Here is a 19,533-nt window from a genome sequence, read left to right on the forward strand (position 1 = left end):
CCACAAGCGCCTCTCCCGCCAGCGACAACCCCACCAACCGGAGGGTGGAGGCAGCGGTGCCGGTCACGCCCCCCCACGGCGCTGATTGGTCCGCGGCGCCGGGGGGTGTGCCCTCGGCCGGCTGATGAATGGAGGCGCCCGGGCGCCTTCGGGTGTGCGGTGTGCGATGGGTGTCAGTGACGTTTGCGGGTTGTGGCTGCGGGTGTCGGGCCCGGAGGAGCAGCGGCTGCTAGAGCTCCTCTCCTACGGGCTGGTGGCGCTGGGTGCCGGCTCCGCAGTGCTGCTCCGCTTCATACATATGCCCTATGGGCGTTATTCTTCGCGGCGCTTCGGCTGGCTGCTGCCTGCCCGCCCCGCATGGGCGCTGCAGGAACTGCCCTCACTCCTCATCCCGATCGGGCTCGCTGCCTGCGGCGGGGCGGTCTCCGCCGCCTGGCCCAATCGTATCCTGCTGGGCTGTTTCATCGTGCACTATGTACAGAGGTGCGGAGGGGCTTGCGATGGAGCGCTCGGCCGGGGCGGGGGGAGCTTCGTTCTGGCTCGCCTGGAAAGCAGGGAGAACGGGGGGTGGTGACAGGTGAGCGGGTGCTGTTCTGCGGCAGCTTCGTGTCAGTCCCGATAAACACACCTGGCTGCTGCTCTCTGGACACACGGACTGAAATTCTGCCTTTGACTAATTATTATTAACTCTTACTATTCGCTGTAGCAATCGCTAAGGTCTTTTCTGCATGTGTTTAGATGCTTTAGGTTTTTACATGAGCTGAGCAAGTAATTGTGGCGGTGCCGTGCTCGTTGCTTTGCCGTGCTGTGCGGGATGCGGAGGAGTGCTCGGGCATCTTTCAGCATAGAGTATTTGGTGTTGTAAGAGCACAGTGTTTCAACACGGAAAGATCGTCTCTGGGTGCTGATACAGTTTTGCTATGGGGAAGCGGTAGTGATTTTTCAATTGCGTGGGGTTTGCTTTGGGAGTTTGACTCAATGTTTCTTGTGGGACCCTCCCAGCTCAGGACATTCAAGGATTAGTTAAAGCGCCAGCAGAGCTGGGGCTGAGTGCCTCGTGTTACTATGCAGTCAATGGTATTTGGATATTCTGTAAACTACTTAGGAGAAAGCAGACTGACTAGAGCTTAGGCAAGATTTTGCTGTTCCTATCAAGTCATGGTAGCTACTGGTAATGCTCCGCAAGTGATAATATGGCAGAGAAAGATTTGTCAGGCTAATTTTGAGTGTGTGATATATGTGTTGGTATCAGCTACATACAGTGCTTATTATGACAGGCTGTTGGTTTTAACCAGAAGTATTCCATATCCTGGTGATAGAGAAGGATGCAATGTACAATTAGTCTGGTGGCTAACTGGCTTTGCAAACCCAGGACTGTGTCTTTGCTCCCTCTTTTCCAGCCTTACAAATAAAGAGATTAGGGTTGACATGGGATGTTAACTCATTCTCTGTGTCTGGGAAAATCTGGAAACGAAAAGTCAAGGCTTGCACAGAAAGCTGAGCTGTACTGCAGTTTCTTTTTTCCCAGTTGCTTACTGCTGCCTCTGAACAGAGGGACTGTTCTGTAGGTGAATGTAGACCGTTACCTGTTTGTTGTAACCTAGCGGTCTTTAAATAATCATATTAATGATTTTGTTACGCTTTCCTGAGAGCTGTCACGGTTTTGCTTCCTCTGAAGCAATAACCCTGGGGTAGCTGGAAAAACATGCAAAGAACGCTCAGGCTTCAGTAATCCTGTTCCTGTATCATTACAGATTGCAATTAAATTGATAGGTGAATGGGAAGCTGGTTAGCCATGAGAGACAAAGCACAGAAACCCCCACCTGCTTTTCTTGTTTGGAGCCTGTTTGTTTACTCATGTAGTCACCAGGAAAAGCAATCAAGATTCCTTTCCAAAATGAGATAGCAGCTGTGGATTTGTCACCTGTTGCCTTTATCAGGTGTCATAGGGTAGACCAAGATTATCAAGGTAAAGGAATTAATATTTTTAGGTAACTTTAAGAGTAAGGAGGAAACTGGGTTAATTTCAAGGGGATTGACTTTCCCCCTGAAAGTGCTGGTGGATTTGATGTAGGGATTGTGAGACTTGGCTCATTTCAGAAAGCTTAATGATACTAATGAGGACTTGGAAACAAAGGAGGACAAAAATACACCATGTTTAGAACATCAGTTGCCTTTACTCCTATGGTCAAAGTAATTGCCTTGGATACTAGGTTCAACAGTTCTGTCATAAGGAGTGAGAGGACTGATCTTGTAATTCTGATGAGGCAACAAAATCATTTAGGTGTCAAAACAAGTGTAACTCTCCTTCTGAAATGGGATTAAAGACTGCTGAGAATTTCAAAAGCAGGATAATATGGGCTATGAATTACCATTCTGGACATCAAAAATATATATTTTTTTTGTTAATGCAACAGTTTTTCTTTCCTTGTCTGTTATAGGGCACTCATATTTCCTCTTCTGATCCGGGAAGGAAAACCAACACCATTTTTCACTTTTGTGCTGGCACTTCTGTTCTGTGTTTATAATGGATACTTGCAAGGCCGAAGCTTAAGCAACTATGCAAAATACCCTTCAGGCTGGTTAAAAGATCCATGTTTTATTACAGGTGAGTTAAAACATGTTATGAGAATATTAGGTGTAGTTTTCCTTTGTCTTCACAGCTTTTTATTTTTCATTATAATTTTATAGTGTCTTCAATCCCATTTTATAGCTTTTCTCATAGTCAATTCTTTTGCTTGCTGTACCTGGAAGCCTTTTAACCTTTTTTGTTTTAGAATTGTGAACTGGCACTTCTTCCCACAACGTCAGTCTTAGCTGAGCTGACTGTCATATTTATTCTTTAACACCAAAGTAAGTATGGGTCATGTGGTTAGGTTTTTTTGTTGTTTTGTTTTTTAATACAAGAACTTGAAGCCTGAAATAAAACCATCAATGTCCAGGTTTAGAACAAACAAAGCAGACTTTCCACATAACATGTAGATTAAACTGAAATCCCTCGTTTCTCAATGTTGTGGGTAGTAAAGGTCTGTATGTGGCCGAACTGAAGTGAATGAATTCATGGAGTACAAATCCAGTAAGGGTAGCTGCTAAATACCAAGATTTTTCTAATGATCAAAGTCCTCACTGCTAGGGTATTTAGGCATGCACGCACACACATGCACCAACCCACCCACCCACCCCTGTAGCAGGAGTGGGCTTTGCCAAGCAACATAACTGGTCCTCCAAGAAGGGCTTGGAGGGGTGGATCACTCCTATCAGGAAATGAGGTTGCATTTATAGTTGAAGTCATGCGTATGATTAAAAGGCTATGATGTCTAGTCGCATCAGGAAGATTTTCTCTTAGGATAAACCAGAATATTTTTCCTTGTCATTCAAAGGCATAATACTGGGCTGTGTAGATCCTTGATCTGACCCAGTACCACTCCTGTTATTCTAGAGTCAGAGCAAATCAGTGTTTCTCCCAGATTTCTCAGGACTTTTAGGATAAGAAGCTTTTATCTTTACTGCAGTGTTACTGTGTATGACAATAAACTGCTGTGTTAAATGGTGTCATGACTATAAGATTGACAAAATGTAAATCAAAATAGATTCTCTTGCCAGGATTAGGAGGTGGTACTGCTTGTGTTCTAAAAATGGAGAAATTGAGGCACAAGGGAATTACTTCAGTGGGTGGTAGGCACTTGAAGTACTTGAAATTCTCTTGGTATTTTTGAAATTACAATCTTGTTAAACTTGGATCTGAAAAAAAAATATATTAAAAGATTGGTGGATCAAAACTGTTGAAGACTGATGCAGCATCAATTTGTTTCTGGTGCCCTAGTTTACTACCTTAATCGAAAGATATCTCAATATATAATCATAGAATCATAGAATAGTTAGGGTTGGAAAGGACCTTAAGATCATCAAGTTCCAACCCCCCTGCCATGGGCAGGGACACCTTGCTCTAAACCATATCACCCAAGGCCTCGTCCAACCTGGCCTTGAACACTGCCACGGCTGGAGCATTCATAACCTCCTTGGGCAACCTATTCCAGTGCCTCACCAATATAGCACTGTTAAATCATGAGTCAGGAGCCATAAAACAATTCATCCTTATTGTAAGATCTTAAAAATTTAAGGTCATAGGACTGCTGCTCATGTTTAATTGGTTTGTTTTTTGTACCAAGGATTTGTGAAAGACATAAATGTATACATAATAATAGCTGGATTCATCTGCCTTCTGTTGTGAATACTTCTGTGTATGAATTAGTTTAGTTTGGGTTTGTTTGCTGAGTTTTGGGTTGGTTTTTTTTCCCCAAATAATATCAGTTTGGAATATATGCTTATGTATATTTCCAGTAATGTTAATTCACAGTATCACAGTATGTTAGAGATTGGAAGGGACCTCAAAAGATCATCTAGTCCAATCCCCCTGCCGGAGCAGGAACACCTAGATAAGGTTACACAGGAACGTGTCCAGGCGGGTTTTGAATGTCTCCAAACAAGGAGATTCCACAACCTCCCTGGGCAGCCTGTTCCAGTGTTCCGTCACCCTCACTGAGAAGAAGTTTCTTCTCAGGTTTAAGTGGAACCTCTTGTGCTCCAATTTGTACCCATTACCCCTTGTCCTTTCATTGTTTGCCACTGAGAAGAGCCTGGCTCCATCCTCGTGACACTCCCCCTTTATATATTTATATACACTAATAAGGTCACCCCTCAATCTCCTCTTCTCCAAACTATAGAGACCCAGCTCCCTCAGTCTTTCCTCATAAGGGAGATGCTCCACTCCCTTAATCATCTTAGTTGCCCTGCGCTGGACTCTCTCCAGCAGGTCCCTGTCCTTCTTAAACTGTAAGCAAAGTGTTGCTTTCATGACTTTTTTGAGTCAAAATATTGCTTTAAAAAGTTATCCTGAAAACTATGAAAGTGAACATTCCTGTTAATGGTATTAATGGTACTATTATGAGTACTAGTAATTATTAGTATTACTAATTAATGCTGTTATCAGCACTATTAACAGTACTATTAGTAATGCTGCTATTAATGGTAGCAACCATTTTGGATGTCACTTGCTGACTTTTCTGAGTGTTGTTACAATAAATCTTTAGTTTGGCATGGCTATGAAACAGCCAAACCGAAGATGTCTTGTTTTTTCTTGTACTAGAACATCTTTTGGGCTTTTGGGGTTTTTCTTTTCATTTTGTAGCACACATCAAGATAATTGGAGCACAGAGGATATTTATAATTATTTGGTGTTCATCTCAGCTAGGTATTACCAAATTTGTAGTTTATGCTTGTAGCTTTGTTCAACTCAAATGCAGCAGTGCTGTATTGTACGCTGGAAACCCCCTGAACAACAGGGTTATCATGTTCTGGTTCTTAAAAAACATCTGGCAGAAAAATATGAGTAAAAGATTATAAAGTAACAATTGCAAGAAGGCATATTTGCTGAGGGTTAATGAGGTATTTCTTAAGTCCATATGAAGTTACTGAGTAGAAGAGAAATGGGAGAGTGTTTACAAGTAGCAGCCAAACAAGGTTCAGTAGTTGGAAGCTGAAGTTAATTTGCAGTGAAGACAAAAATCTGGAGAAGTGAGGCTAATTGACTATCATGGTGAGAGGCTTCAAACTGCTGATGCATTCTCTCTGAAGCCTTAATATACAGATTGACTGTTTTCAGATGTTTAGGAGTTAATTCTGGGAAATAAATAGCTTATCCCTACAGCAGCAATTGTTTTGGAGCAGCATACGGTTTTGATGTGGTTTGCTCAGTTTCTCTGGACTGCATGTAGGTTTTGGTCAGAGCAGTGAACTTCAAATGCAGTGCAACACTTGATAAAACCATGAGCTTGCAATTCAGTGTGGGAGCAACTTTGTAAGTTTTTAGCATGTACCTTACACACCTGTGCCAGTAGAAAGCCTGTGAACTTACCAAAAGAACCCAAGATACTCTGAAGTGGTGAGTGCTGTAAACAGGGATATATATGCATCTGCATGTTTTCCCCTTGTGTTCTTTCCTAATCTGTGCTTCTAGTTGGAAGCTCTTTTCTTCCTTTCCTTGCTTTAGCTTCATCAAACCTGTTGTAGTATGGGAGTGTGCCATATGTCATGTCTTACTACTTTAAATTCCCCTTCAACCACTTCCTTTCATGTTGATGGCTAACCCTCCTGTTCATCAAAACACTTTTCTTTGCAGCAGCTATGTGAAGCAGAGTAGTACCTATGATTCAGAAGGCGCAGATGACAGAATGTCAGCATTTAATCTGTTGTGTGAGGCTTTTTATCTGGCAGTCAGGCAACCAAGCACGTGTGCCACCTGAGCCGTCTATACAGAACAGATGTGAGGAGAGCATGGGTGTTGTCCATATCTGTATATGGTCTTGTGACTGAGGGACAAGGGTTAGTCAGTGTATCTCCTAATATCTATTGGCATCTGGTTGCTCCAAATGATTTTGTGCCTTCTTGGGAAGACTCATCACAGAGATGAGATGAGGCAGTTGTTCACCCTAAGTGTCTACAAGGCACTTCTGACACCTGTAGAAATTGGCCTCCTGCTGTTTTTTTTTATACATCATCTTGCACTGCATATTCCTGAACCCAGAGTGCAGAGGTGAACCAGATGGCAGTTATGCTGGCACTCTGAAATAGTCTGAAGAAGGGTAGGTCATTTTGCATGAGATTCTATGTAGGTACGGGTGAAGAGGGCAGTGGTGCAACAATGCATACGTGCTGTTCTGTTGCACTACATTGTTTGGTAATATACACCTAGTTGTTCTTATGCAAGGGTTCTCCTAATATGAAGCCAGGACTTAACCTCCAGGTTTATCTAGATGGAGAAAAGCCTCTTGAGTTGAATAGATGACCTCACAAGGCTATTATGTATGGGGTATCCTGTGGTTCTGAAAATCTACTGGGATATGCTGTGGCTTCCTTCCTATTTACATGTCCACATTTCCCTGTGGTGGAAGCCAAGTCAAGTAGATTGTGGTGCATAACCAGCTCTTGGCTTTGTAGAGTGCAGTCCTAGGACTTAGTCATGGTGAGAATCTGAGGATTAGGACAGTGAACCAATCACAAAATCGAATAATGATTAGGGTTGGAAAGGACCTCTAGAGTTCATCCAGTCAAGCCCCCCTGCCAAGGCAGGGCCACCCAGAGCAGCTATACAGGAACATGTCCAGGCAGATTTTGAATGTCTATAGAGAGGGAGATTGCACAACCTCTCTGGGCAGCCAGTGCTCTGCCACCCTCAATGTAATGAAGTTCTTCCTCATGTTGTGGTGAAACTTCTTGTGGTTTAGTTTCTGGCCATTGCTCCTTGTCCTGTCGCTGGGCACCACTGAAAGAGTCTGGCACCAACCTCCTGGCACCCACCTTTGAGATATTTACATGCATTAATGAGATTCCCTCTTGGTCTTCTGTAGACTAAACAGGCCCAGCTCTTGTAGTCCCTCCTCATGAGAGATGATTCAGACCTTGATCATCCCTGTGGCTCTCTTCTGGACCTTCTCCAGTAGCTCCTTGTCTGTCTTGTACAGAGGAGTCCAGAACTGAACAAAGGACTCCAGATGTACTCTCAGGTCCTTCTCAGCTGAACTCTAGTAGGTCAGAAAAGCTGGAACACAGCATTGTACTACCTACTAGGAAAAAAACCTGTTGCAGCTGAAACCGGGACAGTATCCACCCTTTATTCTATACTGTTTACATCATGCTCAGGTCTCATGCTTTCCAATATACCATGTCCCTCTGTCCCTCTGTCCCTCTGTCCCTCTGTCCCTCTGTCCCTCTGTCCCTCTGTCCCTCTGTCCCTCTGTCCCTCTGTCCCTCTGTCCCTCGTTCTGTGTCCCTTCCTGTCTCTGTCCCTCTGTCCCTCTGTCCCTCTGTCCCTCTGTCCCTCTGTCCCTCTGTCCCTCTGTCCCTCTGTCCCTTGTCCCTCTCTGTCCCTCTGTCCCTCTGTCCCGTCCCTCTGTCCCGTCTCTGTCCCGTCTCTGTCCCTCTGTCCCTCTGTCCCTCTGTCCCTCTGTCCCTCTGTCCCTCTGTCCCTCTGTCCCTCTGTCCCTCTGTCCCTCTGTCCCTCTGTCCCTCTGTCCCTCTGTCCCTCTGTCCCTCTGTCCCTCTCTCCCTCTCTCCCTCTGTCCCTCTGTCCCTCTGTCCCTCTGTCCCTCTGTCCCTCTCTCCCTCTCTCCCTCTCTCCCTCTCTCCCTCTCTCCCTCTGTCCATATATATATGTATAATCTCTGTATATACACACAAATGTCACTCCTTAGTCCATGGACAATCCCTATAAAGTTTGTTGAGTTCATTCAGCCCATGATGATGGGTTTCATCTGTCGTAACAGTCCTTCAGGTCAGGAGAATGGTGTTGGATTGTTGCCTACTGACGTCAGTTCTGATTTCATCACTGCTAAGCTTATCTGATTTCATCAAAGTTCATCCGCTGTTGGGGTGATAATTGAAATGAAGTCATATTCAGTCAGTGGTGATCTGTGGACAGTATTGGGAGACTCTCTGCTGCTGCCACTGCTGGCTTTCCACAACTTTATTCTCTGTCCATTGAGTGTAGGTGCAGGAAACACAGTTATGCACAGTATTTTAGCAGGGGGAAAGTGGATCTTCAAATCAAAGAGGGGTGCTGTTAAAATAGCCTACCTTTGTTGGCTTGCTGTCCATGAAGAAGGATTTGGTTTCCTTTAGATGTGGTAGTTTTCAACTAGGAGGGGTAAAAATGCACATAACCTAGTCTTCTATGGTAAATGGACACTCTTAAAAACAAGTTCCAGTCTTCTTGCATTATCTGAAAACTTCTTATAGTAATTTGCAAACAGATATGAATACTGAATACACAGATAATGTTCTCAAAAATTATGGTGGCATTTCAGAGTAGAAATGTACGGGTAGAGACAATTACTTGCTTATTTAGTTGCATGAACATCCCTTGTTTTCCAAGGTAGTCTCAATCTCCTCTGGCAATTAGCAAATTGATACATAATTACTAATGCTAAGAGAAGCAAAATATTTTTGTTGCAGGATGCACTGGGGAGTCAATATTCTCTGTTGGGGTAGAGATCTGTTCTGAAGGAAAAAAGTTAAAATTATCTTTTTTCCTAAAAGTGGAATTTGAATTATTTGAATTATTCATCCTGTGGTTTTTTTGAGTGTTGTTGTTATATGAATTGGTCTGTAAATTCCTCATCATGTTGATCTAATTCATCTCTAATCTATCTCATGATGATGTCATTACATTGAATATATAGTTGAAAGGATTATGGTAAAATTTCACTGCAAAAGACTTCACATACAGCACCTACACATCTTGATTGCTAATGGAAACTTACTGCACTGTGCTGTATGAGCAAAAGGTTAAGAAACACTCCTGTCCACGTAATTAAATTCTGCAATTAGTTTTGTAAGCAGATTGTAACAAGCTAATCAAGCAACTTTCTTTATATAGGTAAATATGGAAAGAGCTTTCATGCAGAAACTTTCATTTCTCTGCAGAGTAGTCATTTCCTCCTAATCCCTGTGAAAGTAGACAGCTAGATGCTTTAGGTAAATACACCCCACAGGGTAGTGTGAGGATAAGCTGCCTGTTGAACAACGTGTTTGAGAGGCAAGGTTCACTTGTATCTGTAGCTTCACTTTGAAATGTAGCTTAAGTCTTGGTAAAGTATGCTCTGACAACCTCCTGGTCTTGCAACATGGCCATTTACATCCTGATACCCACTTAGTGTCCTTGCTGAGATGGTCGTACTACTGGATTGCTCTGTATTGAAAAGAGAACCACCTGAAAGACTTGCATTATGGCTCCAAAAAGGCAAAGCTGTCTTAGTCTGGTATGTGAAGGACTTTGTCCTAGAAGCACATCACTGGCATATTCTTGATAATAAAAATCAATAACTTTGGAGGTAGATTCAAAGCAGTGCAACGGATCTACCCTCAAAACCTGAATCCTGTCTGCTCCTAGTAACAAGGAATGCTGCCTTCAAAGAACGATAACGTAGGTAACATAGCCAAAGACTCAAAATGGAAGGGTGAAAATACCAAATTTCAATCCTAAATTCCTTTTGATTTATCCCATGCAATTATGGCAACAAAACATAAGGGTGCAGAATGCAACAATAATCTTAGTTTCTATGAAAGCCTGATATAAATGGTTAACACCTTTTATTGAACGACACAAGGAAATGGTGCCTGAATTCTTTCACAATTTCATTATCTCTCTTATTGCACAGAAGCCTGCTGTGGAAACTCTGGTGTGATGTCAGTAAAAAAAAAAAAAAAGAGGGAAAAAAAAGAAAAAAAGTGGGACAATGGGACTAAGATGTATCCCTCTGGCAGGAATAAGAATGGCTATTACTTTCAGTGTTTGAAATTTTAATGTATTTTCCTGTATGGAAGTCAGTGAAATATTACATCTGTATATATGTACACATGCATACATTTATATAAGAATAAACTTTATACTTACAGTGCTATTCCTTTCTAGAGACCTGTTGATCACTGTGAGGTCTGCTGAAGAGCTCATTGTGGGAGTGGGATTGTGTAGGATGTCAACAGAATCGCTTATACTGCTTACATTATTACTGCTTTGAGATAGTATGCCTAATAAGTGATAGATGACTGTAGTTTGTTTTCTGAACATACTTTGGCTCAAGTGTATTAATGATAGTACTTTAAATATTTCTCTTCAGGTTTTATGGGGTGGTTGATTGGCATGGCAGTCAATATTCATTCTGATCATATTCTCAGAAATTTGAGAAAACCAGGAGAAACTGGCTACAAGATACCAAGAGGTGAGTAAATGTGTTAGAAATCTATATAGCAAAAGAAGCATTTCCCATATGAGGAGAGGTGGAGAGAACTGGGACTGTTTGTTCAGCCTGGGTAATTGAGGGATCAAGAGAATCTTACTGATGTGTAATACATGATGGGAGGGAATGAAGAAGAGGGAGTTGGGTTCTTCTCCTACCTTTCATGAGAATAAGTAGGTGGATGGAGAAAGAAGACCTTAGATAAGGTCTTAGGTAATCGGAAAGCAATGACTACTGTGATAAGGGAGACACAGTGAAAAGGGGACAGACATCCAAAGGAAATTAGGCATTATAAATTCTGTTCTTTGTGGGGAAAATGAAGGCTATGAAAGGACTTTCTATGGAGTCTAGTGAAGTGTTAATGTTTATTGACACTTTTGGAAACATTAGACTCTTCTAGGTATATTACAATGTATATTACACAGTGAGAGAAGAAAAATAGTGGTTATCTCTGAATTCCGATATTTCTAAGTGTTCCCCTTAAGTTGTTGCTCTTCTGGTTTTTAGTGAGACTTTTAAAACTAAAACTGGAATAACTATATATATATAAGGCAATAGATTGTTATTTTTCACTAAGGCAACTTATTAATAGGAGTAAATCCAAATGCCCATGTGAAAATAAGTGTACTGTATTGCGTTAAGTGTACAAAAAAAAGGTCTGAAGGAAATAACGTGTTATTTGATGTACAGTCAGGATGAGTTGGTCTTTTTGATATTGCTTATCCAGTTCAAGTCCTAGAATCTGCTTCTCTTGTCAGAGGCTAAGGAATTATAATTAAAGCAAGGTCAAAACATGTCCTTTATTACATTTGGCAATACTTGTTTGTTTAGTCCCACTGGTAAACCACATACTTAATGTTAATCAATCTGTACACGAACTTTGGAACTAGGGTGAAAGTTCTTCTTTTATAAAATTCCCAACAGGTGAGTACTGATTGTTTATGTGTAAATGGCTGTAAAACACATTTAATGCAGACCGGTAATTACTACTTTCAATGAGTGCTGGGGCTGAAGCAGTAGACTGGACAGGGGATGATCTACTGCAACACATTTTAAGGTAGAGGATAAATTTGGAACTTTAATTCATAATAATGTTCATAATTAACTTAATTTCTGAACTACTTAAAGAAATTAAACATTGTATGCTAACTAACCCTATGGGTATTTTGGGAGACTCTTAAAGGGGAGCGTATTTTCTGGTTTTACATATCATAAAAAAGGTTTAGTTTGTGATTAAAAAAAATTTGATGTCTTTCTAAATAATTACTTTAAAATGATATGAACTCGCTTCTGATATTGTTAAATCTGCCTTTCTTTCATGATTTAAATAAAAAAAAAACTGGAGAAGCTCAGTCTAGGAATAAGGTCTGAAGTGATCCTTTATTGTACAGCTTGAAATGAAAACCACTGCCTTTAAAAATTATATAGAGACACTGGTGATATAGCTCTTACTGATCTCTCCTTGAGCTCTTATTATAGCTCTAAGACCTTAATAAGAGTTTTAAACTAACTTTGTCCTGCTTTCAGGAGGAATGTTTGAGTATGTCAGTGGAGCCAACTTTTTTGGAGAGATCCTGGAATGGTTTGGGTTTGCCCTTGCCTGCTGCACCATTGAAAGCCTTTCATTTGCGTTGTGCACACTTTTCATCTTGGGTTCAAGGGCAAAACAACACCACCAGTAAGTGTTTGGGGTTTGTAATTTGTTGTCTCTATGCCATTCTTCATTTCCATTTGACAAATTAACACCTCATTCCAGAGGGATGTTGCAGAGCAAGTATTGTGAAAGACTTCTCCTGCGGTGGAGAGTACACTAGAGAACACTGCGTAGTATTAAGTGTTGCTGAATTTCAACAGGATAGTACTGAGCATAAGCACAATGAGGTGGTCACAATAATGCTTAAATGAACACAGTTCATCCTGGATCTGTAAGGATTATAGATGAGTTTGGGGAAAATTGTCTTAATGGCTCATCTGCTATATGTTCCCTTGCAATTCAATTTTATTGCTATAGTATTAAAATCTTGAAAATCACTCTGAAGTCTTCTGTCTCAGGCACATTTTTATAGTCAAGTCTGTATCATATTGTCTATAGTCAACTGTATAGACAATATGAAGACATTTCTGGTAAGTGATATTTAATAAAGCTTCTGCTTTGTAACTAAACAATCTGACTGCTAATGTGACTTTCCTGCTAACAGAAGGATCATAGTTTGAGAAGACTTGTTTCTTGAAAGGGGTGGTGCTTAGGAACATGGTTTAGTGGTGGACTTGGCAGTGCTGGGTTAATGGTTGGACTCAATGATCTTAAAGGTCTTTCCAACCTAGATGATGCTATGCTGTGACTCTCTTTAAGGAACAGCATTTTTAAAGGAATTTGAACACCTTGATCTTGTTTTGGTTATTTTCAGCTTCCTGCTTTGGTTCTCATGCTGCAACATAGTGACATGAGAGGAAATAAACATGAATTTATGGAGGAAATAGGCTGGGGCAGGGGGTAACCCAACAAAACCTTGCTAACAATCTGTCAGGGCAGCCATGACTATGTCTAGTGGGGTCTTGAAAAGCTCCAGAAACAGATGTTCTCCTGCAGCTTGTATGTAGAGTGTTCCAGATCTGTATTATGTTCCCAGTGAACAAGCAACCTGCACCTTCCAAGCCTATCGTCTGTGACCATCTCTCCTTGTTTTGCTACCTGCTATTTCTCTGGAGTCACAGAGTATCTTAGGTGGGAGGAGCATCCAAAGGTTGTCCAGCCATCTGGTGTAACCTGCTCTATCCAGGGCTAACTGCAAGACTATACATAGTTGCCCAGGGACTTGTCCAGCTGAGTTCTGAGTGTCTCCAGAAGTGGAGGCTTAAGCACATCTCTGGCAAAGCACTGGAACAGGATTTTCTCCATTCTCATTAGGAAAAAGGTTTCTTTCTTGCATCTAGCTGAAATTTTCCATACTGCAACTTTTATCCCCTGCCACTTGTCCATTTGCTGTGTGCTTAAAAGGGAAGATATGGTTATGCCTTTTCTCTAATATGGTGGTAAGTAGCAGAAGACTGCAATTACCTCCCAACTTCATTTCCAGGCTGAACAAGCCTAGTTCCCTGAACCTCTCCTTTTATGTGTTCCAGCAATGTAGTCATCTTAGTGGCCATCTGCTGGATTCTTATCCAGTTTGTGGACATCTCTGTAGCCCAGGAAGCCAAAAACTGGAGGCAGTAATGCAGATGCAGGCTCTTAACTGATGAATAGTGGAGAATAAGCACTTGGTGGCTCTGTACTTGTTAAAGCAGGACAGTATGCAGTTAGCCTTCATCATCGCAGGAGTCCGTATTGACTTGTGTTCAACTTGTACACCAGAATGTCCATACCCTTCATGCAGAGCTGCTGTCTAGCCAGTCAGTCTCTGGTCTGTACTTCTGCATGGGGCCATTGCATTCCAGCTGCCAAGTTTGCATTTCATTCATAGTTTGGCTTCATTGTATTTAACTCCCCTTCACATGTAGGCAGCAAAAACAGTACTCTTAGTCTCTTCCTCACCAGACAAAGCAATGCCAGGTTCCTCAGCCTCTCATTGTATATTATGTTCCATCTTATGCTTTGACAGAACGCTTTCAGAGCTCTTGACATACAGAGCATTATGAAAAGGTAAATGTTGTTGCAGGAAGTAATTTGCACTAAAGAAAAAATGCATAAATGGAAGAGGGGTACAGAAAGAAAAAAACAACAAACTATTAAAAATAGCAAATCCATGTAAGTCGAGAAATATTTAGATGTAATATGTTTAGTTTGAAACACTTAACACTTAAGTTACTGAAAAGGATAGATAGTGTAATGCTGGTATTCCACAGCTGCAGGAATTGCAAGCTGCGTACTATAGCTTTGATCTTGCAGTTAGCTATTGATAATATGAGTAACTACACCTGCAAGGAGCCCAGATGGATTTCTTTTGTAATCTTAGAGAAGCAGAATAAATACTTGGAAATGGGAGTATATGTGTTTGTGTTAGAAGGTCTAGATTTGAAAATGGTGATGGTCTTTGAGGGGGATTAGCAGTAAGGGTAGTGTAATGTTTGTCACACATTCAGTTTGATTATCCATATCCTGACTGGAGCTGATGATCCACGAGAGGACTGTCATTCCATTATATGAAGTATTCCTTGCTTCCACATGAAATCCTACAATTTGACACGTTATCCCCTTGAATGTTTTGGATTCTTCTTTCCCTCTACTTCTAAAATGCAAATATTCAGGATGCACAACAATATATGTTTTGCAACAGCAGGCTATTCCTTCCTTTCCTGGCTGCTCTCACCCTATCTGTTGATTTATTTCTCATTGCTGGCAGCAGTAACTTTGTTTCCTTATAGCTGGTGGTTAGATGTCATAAGGTGACGATGGGAAAACAGTTTTCTATCCAGAGTAAGTTCTAAAAGCTCCTTTTGTTTGTAGTTTTAGAATATATGGGTTGAATTAAACACATTGTAAAATTACATAATTTTCTTGACAGCATTTTGAAGATTCAGTATTCATGAGATTCCCGTTTCTCTTTTTCAGATGGTACCTTGAGAAATTTGAAGACTACCCGAAGAACAGAAAAATTGTGATTCCATTTGTGTACTGAGCTGTCCTTTTAAAATTGGTTTGTGAAATGGATGCTTTCTGTAACAGCTAATGCTTTACAGGTGGTATTCTGATCATCAGTGTGAGAAAGGCCTTGCATCAGTACTACTTAGTTACCGCTTTTCCTTTTCATGAAAACCTGGAATCTGATGGATGTGGTGAATAGGAATGGAAACACTTTTTCAACAGTGGAGCACCATTATAAATACATTAGGCAATGTGTCTGAGTTCACATTATGGAAAATACTGTATGGGACTTCTGGTGCTTCCTTTTCTTTCTGTGCAGGCTTCTGCTGTTTCCACTCAATATAGCCACTGTTCTGAGGATTATGCTGTTAGTCCAGTCACCCTCACTGCAGCCTGGATGGTGTTACTTTCCAGCCTACACAAATGGGGTCAGTTTTCTCCCTATGCTTTCCTAATCCTTTCTTCCACCAACCTGCGTTTCAAGGAGAACTGATGATGCAGACCAAGGACATTAGATTAATATAGTTGCTGTCAGGTGAAAGACACCGTTTTTCCTCCTCTCCATAGGTAAGGCTTAACACCATTTACATAAACAGTTTTGTGCTACCTTTCCCAAGTAATAGATTGTCATCTACCTCGCAATTTGATAACTATCTCAATATTAATCTGTTTTCTCACTCCAGACTGTTTTTTGGAAGACATCACGTATTTTGAGATACTTAGGCCAGTACAGCACTGTGAACAATTATGTAATGTTTTCTAACTTACTTTATAAAAATCCTTGGATTTTTACAAGAACTCCTTACTATGTTGTTTTAAAAAATTCAAGTGTCTTCCTGCTCCTGTTGGTAACGCCAGATGATTTTATATTCAAAACATCTGGAGTCTTCTAGTGCTGCTTGTTTTATTAATGCCAGTTCTCACACACTTACATTTTTCTCCAGAAGGACTCCAGAAGGGTTTCAGAAATGTGATTGAATCCCAGGTATACTGACTTCCGAGTTTAAGGCGTATCTGCATCCGTTGTATGCTTGTGATGCTAAAGAATTTTTCAGAACTGCTGAAAAAGAAAATTCTACAGAAAAGTTAAAAAACCTAAAACCACAAACCAAAAGGAGCCAAACAAAACCACCACAAAGTCAACAAACCCAAACCAACAAATAATAATAATTAAAAAAACCCCAAAACCAACCAGAACCACCAAACCAAAAACCCAACAAACAAAACAACTTCCCACAAAAACCAAAACCTGCTGCTGATACACTTTAGAAATCAATGAAAATCAAATTTTTTGATCTTCTGATCTCTTTACACTTGATATTTGGTTTATGTTCTTCTAAAGAAATAGGTAATACAAGATTGGCGGATGCTGAGTTTTCCAGTTTGGCATTGCAGTAAGCTCTGCCTCAAAATCCTGTGTTTGCTGTTGAGTTATGCTGCTGTAGTAACCAGAGTAATGCATATGATGAGCTTTACCTTTAAAAAAATTTAAATGTGAGCTTAAAAAAAGCACATTCAGGAAGCGGGCAGTGAAAAAGGACTTTGTGACCCAAGCTTCTGCCATGTTTATTGCAGTACTTGCTGCACTGAAGTCCTTGCTATCATTAAGGATATATTCAGTTGTGTAGCAAAAAGTTCAATTATTATAGACTGAAATAGTCAAAGGAAGGATGGGAGGAAAACTGGCAATCCTGCAGTGATAACTTTATCTAGAGTTAAACCCTTGGACTGCCAGTTGCTCCTCATAGCATTGACAAGGATGACTGATCCTGCTCTCAGCTAATACCCAAAATGTCCAGTTCCAAGAGTACGTAGTAGTATCTATTCCTTTAATACTGATGTCATTACTCAATTTTCAGATAGTTTAATAATTTCTTTAGTGTTTATATTTTTCCTTAGTGTTTTACAGGAAGTTTGAGGCTTCCCTTGTTTTTGTCATCATGCTATGATTTGATATTTCATCCTAGCTGTTCCGATGAGCATGAAGTACCCTAGGGAGAGGAGGGTGAGGAGGATAACTTATTCTTCAGTATATTAAAAGTACTAAAGTGGAGTTAGTGGACAAAAGAAGTTCACTAGGATCACTTAAAGCATATTCTGAAGAGAATTTTAGGAACCTAGTATTAGATGTTGAGATATTCCTAAACCATATCACATCCCTGTGGCACTTTTTCTAAGTCCTGGTATCTAAATCATTGAGCTATCAAAATCTGGTTTAGGGGAAGAATATAGGATTCAAAGAGCACTGTCTACTCTTGCATAGTTTAAATACTTGCATAGTTTATGGTAAACTAATATATCTTTAGGGGTATTTGTTATAAAAAAAAACAACAATACAACTTATTAATGGGACAAGCAACCAGAAAAAAAAATATCTGGCTGCAGCACTTTAGTCTCTAATCCACCACCTCTTTTTATTTTCATTTTTTGTCCTTTATAAAAAGGCAGGCATTATTTTAATAGTAAACACTGAGAAACTGCTTAGTGTTAAGTATGTATCCTCATATTTAAGAGCTGTGGCTCTCTGTAATGGGTAGTCTTTATCATAGTTTACAGAAAATATGTATTGATGCCTCAGTTTTGCTGTGGTGCTGTGCTGCTAAATACTTAATCTTGAATAAAAAATTCATCTTATTTGCTGACATAATGTTAATTTATGGTTAACCTATAGCAGGATGGGGATATGATGCTTGACAGTTGATCTGTGTCCTTTCTCTTTCATGAAAAAGAAAAGCTAAGGTCTATGGGATATTAATATCACTGTGTTTAGAAATTTGGGTTAATTGGATATTTAGAAAAATAAAAACAGTTTTGTGCTTTGTGTGTTTACATTTTATATTCTCATTATACTGCTGGAACCTTCCTTGAGTAAAGTGCAGAATTTGAGGCAGTTCATTAGAAGAATGGCTGAGGGAACTGGGGTTTGTTTGTTTTTTAGCCTGGAGAAAAGGATGCTAAGGGGAAACCTTATCACTCTTTACAAATGCCTAAAAGGAGGATGGTGCAAGGTGGGTGTCAGTTTCTTCTCTCAAACAACAGGAGGTTAGATTGGATAGGAGGAAAAAATTCTTCACCAACAGGGTTGTCAAGAACTGGAACAGGCTGCCTAGGGAAGCACCCAGGTGGAATCGCCATCCCTGAAGGTATTTAAAAAGAGGCATGTAGGTGTGGCATTTAGAGACATGATTTAGTGATGCACTTGGCTGTGCTAGGTTAGTGGTTGAACTTGATGATCTTATGGGTCTTTTCTAACCTAAATGATTCTAACTTTCTTGCATTTCAAGACCAAGGTACATTGGTGAAAAGCATACAATCAACTTGGTCAAATGCTAGAACTGCCTTTTGTAAACAATATCCTGTTTATTTCTCACACTTCATTCATGCTCCCTTCCCCTTTCAGCAACTTACAGATTTTCTCTGTTTGAAAATATCTGATACTGAAAAATACTTTCTTGAAAATATGTAGTGTGAAAGTGAACTCTGTTCTGCCTGTTCCAGAAGGAGATAACACGTATGCTTGCTACTGGGTATAATATCTGTAGCAACTTTTAACAGAGACATTTCCATCTTTCCCTAAACTCCTCTACTAATAAAATAATGGTTTGCAGGGTCTTGCTTGAGTACTTTTTTTCCCTGCTAGCAATCCTTGCTGCAACTTGTGAAGGCTGACCAAGGCTTTTGTACCATTTATTTCATTATCTAAAATGAGGTCTTGAGGCTTGCAATAATAAGGTTGTATTAGAACAACATAGATGGATATGGGAACTTGACAAGATGTACTAAAAAAAAAAAAGTCATTAAAAGTCACAAGATTTTTTTTTTTTTTTTGCTTTTTGTCTAGTGATACATTCTGAATTATGAAAAAAGTATGTAGCTGAATTTCTCTACACTTGCAGTTAGAGCAGAATTAACAGGAGAGGTTACTAGTTTGGGTTTCTCTTCTGTTGATAGGTCATGGTGAACTTTTCATTTGAGACAACTGTAGTGCCTGCTGTTTCAACTATTTTTAGTTTGATTCAGCTAGCTTGCTGTCTTCTTGAGGAATTAAAATAGGCAAAGCAGGCAAGAGGTACTGCATGCCTAACAGTTTTTACAGCCTGTCTGGGGAGAAAAAAACACCTCTAGCAGATGCTTCTTAATTTAGTATGAGAATGTCCC

The 19,533-nt window shown here is 40.4% G+C and overlaps 1 protein-coding gene across 1 annotated transcript; it reads left to right on the forward strand.

Annotated features, from left to right (window-relative positions):
* The first annotated feature begins 39 nt into the window (after positions 1–39).
* SRD5A1 (steroid 5 alpha-reductase 1) lies at positions 40–18,195 on the forward strand. The gene is made up of 5 exons (XM_061369656.1): positions 40–483; positions 2,442–2,608; positions 10,674–10,775; positions 12,321–12,471; positions 15,343–18,195. The coding sequence occupies exons 1-5, from the start codon at positions 125–127 to the stop codon at positions 15,407–15,409; spliced, it is 846 nt and encodes a 281-aa protein (XP_061225640.1). The 5' UTR covers positions 40–124; the 3' UTR covers positions 15,410–18,195.
* The last annotated feature ends 1,338 nt before the right edge of the window (positions 18,196–19,533 follow it).

This window comes from Neopsephotus bourkii, unplaced genomic scaffold (assembly GCF_033783945.1).
Source record: "Neopsephotus bourkii isolate Nb327-2 ecotype Australia unplaced genomic scaffold, CSIRO-AGI_Nbou_v1 NB_1508, whole genome shotgun sequence".
Taxonomy (NCBI): Eukaryota; Metazoa; Chordata; class Aves; order Psittaciformes; family Psittacidae; genus Neopsephotus; species Neopsephotus bourkii.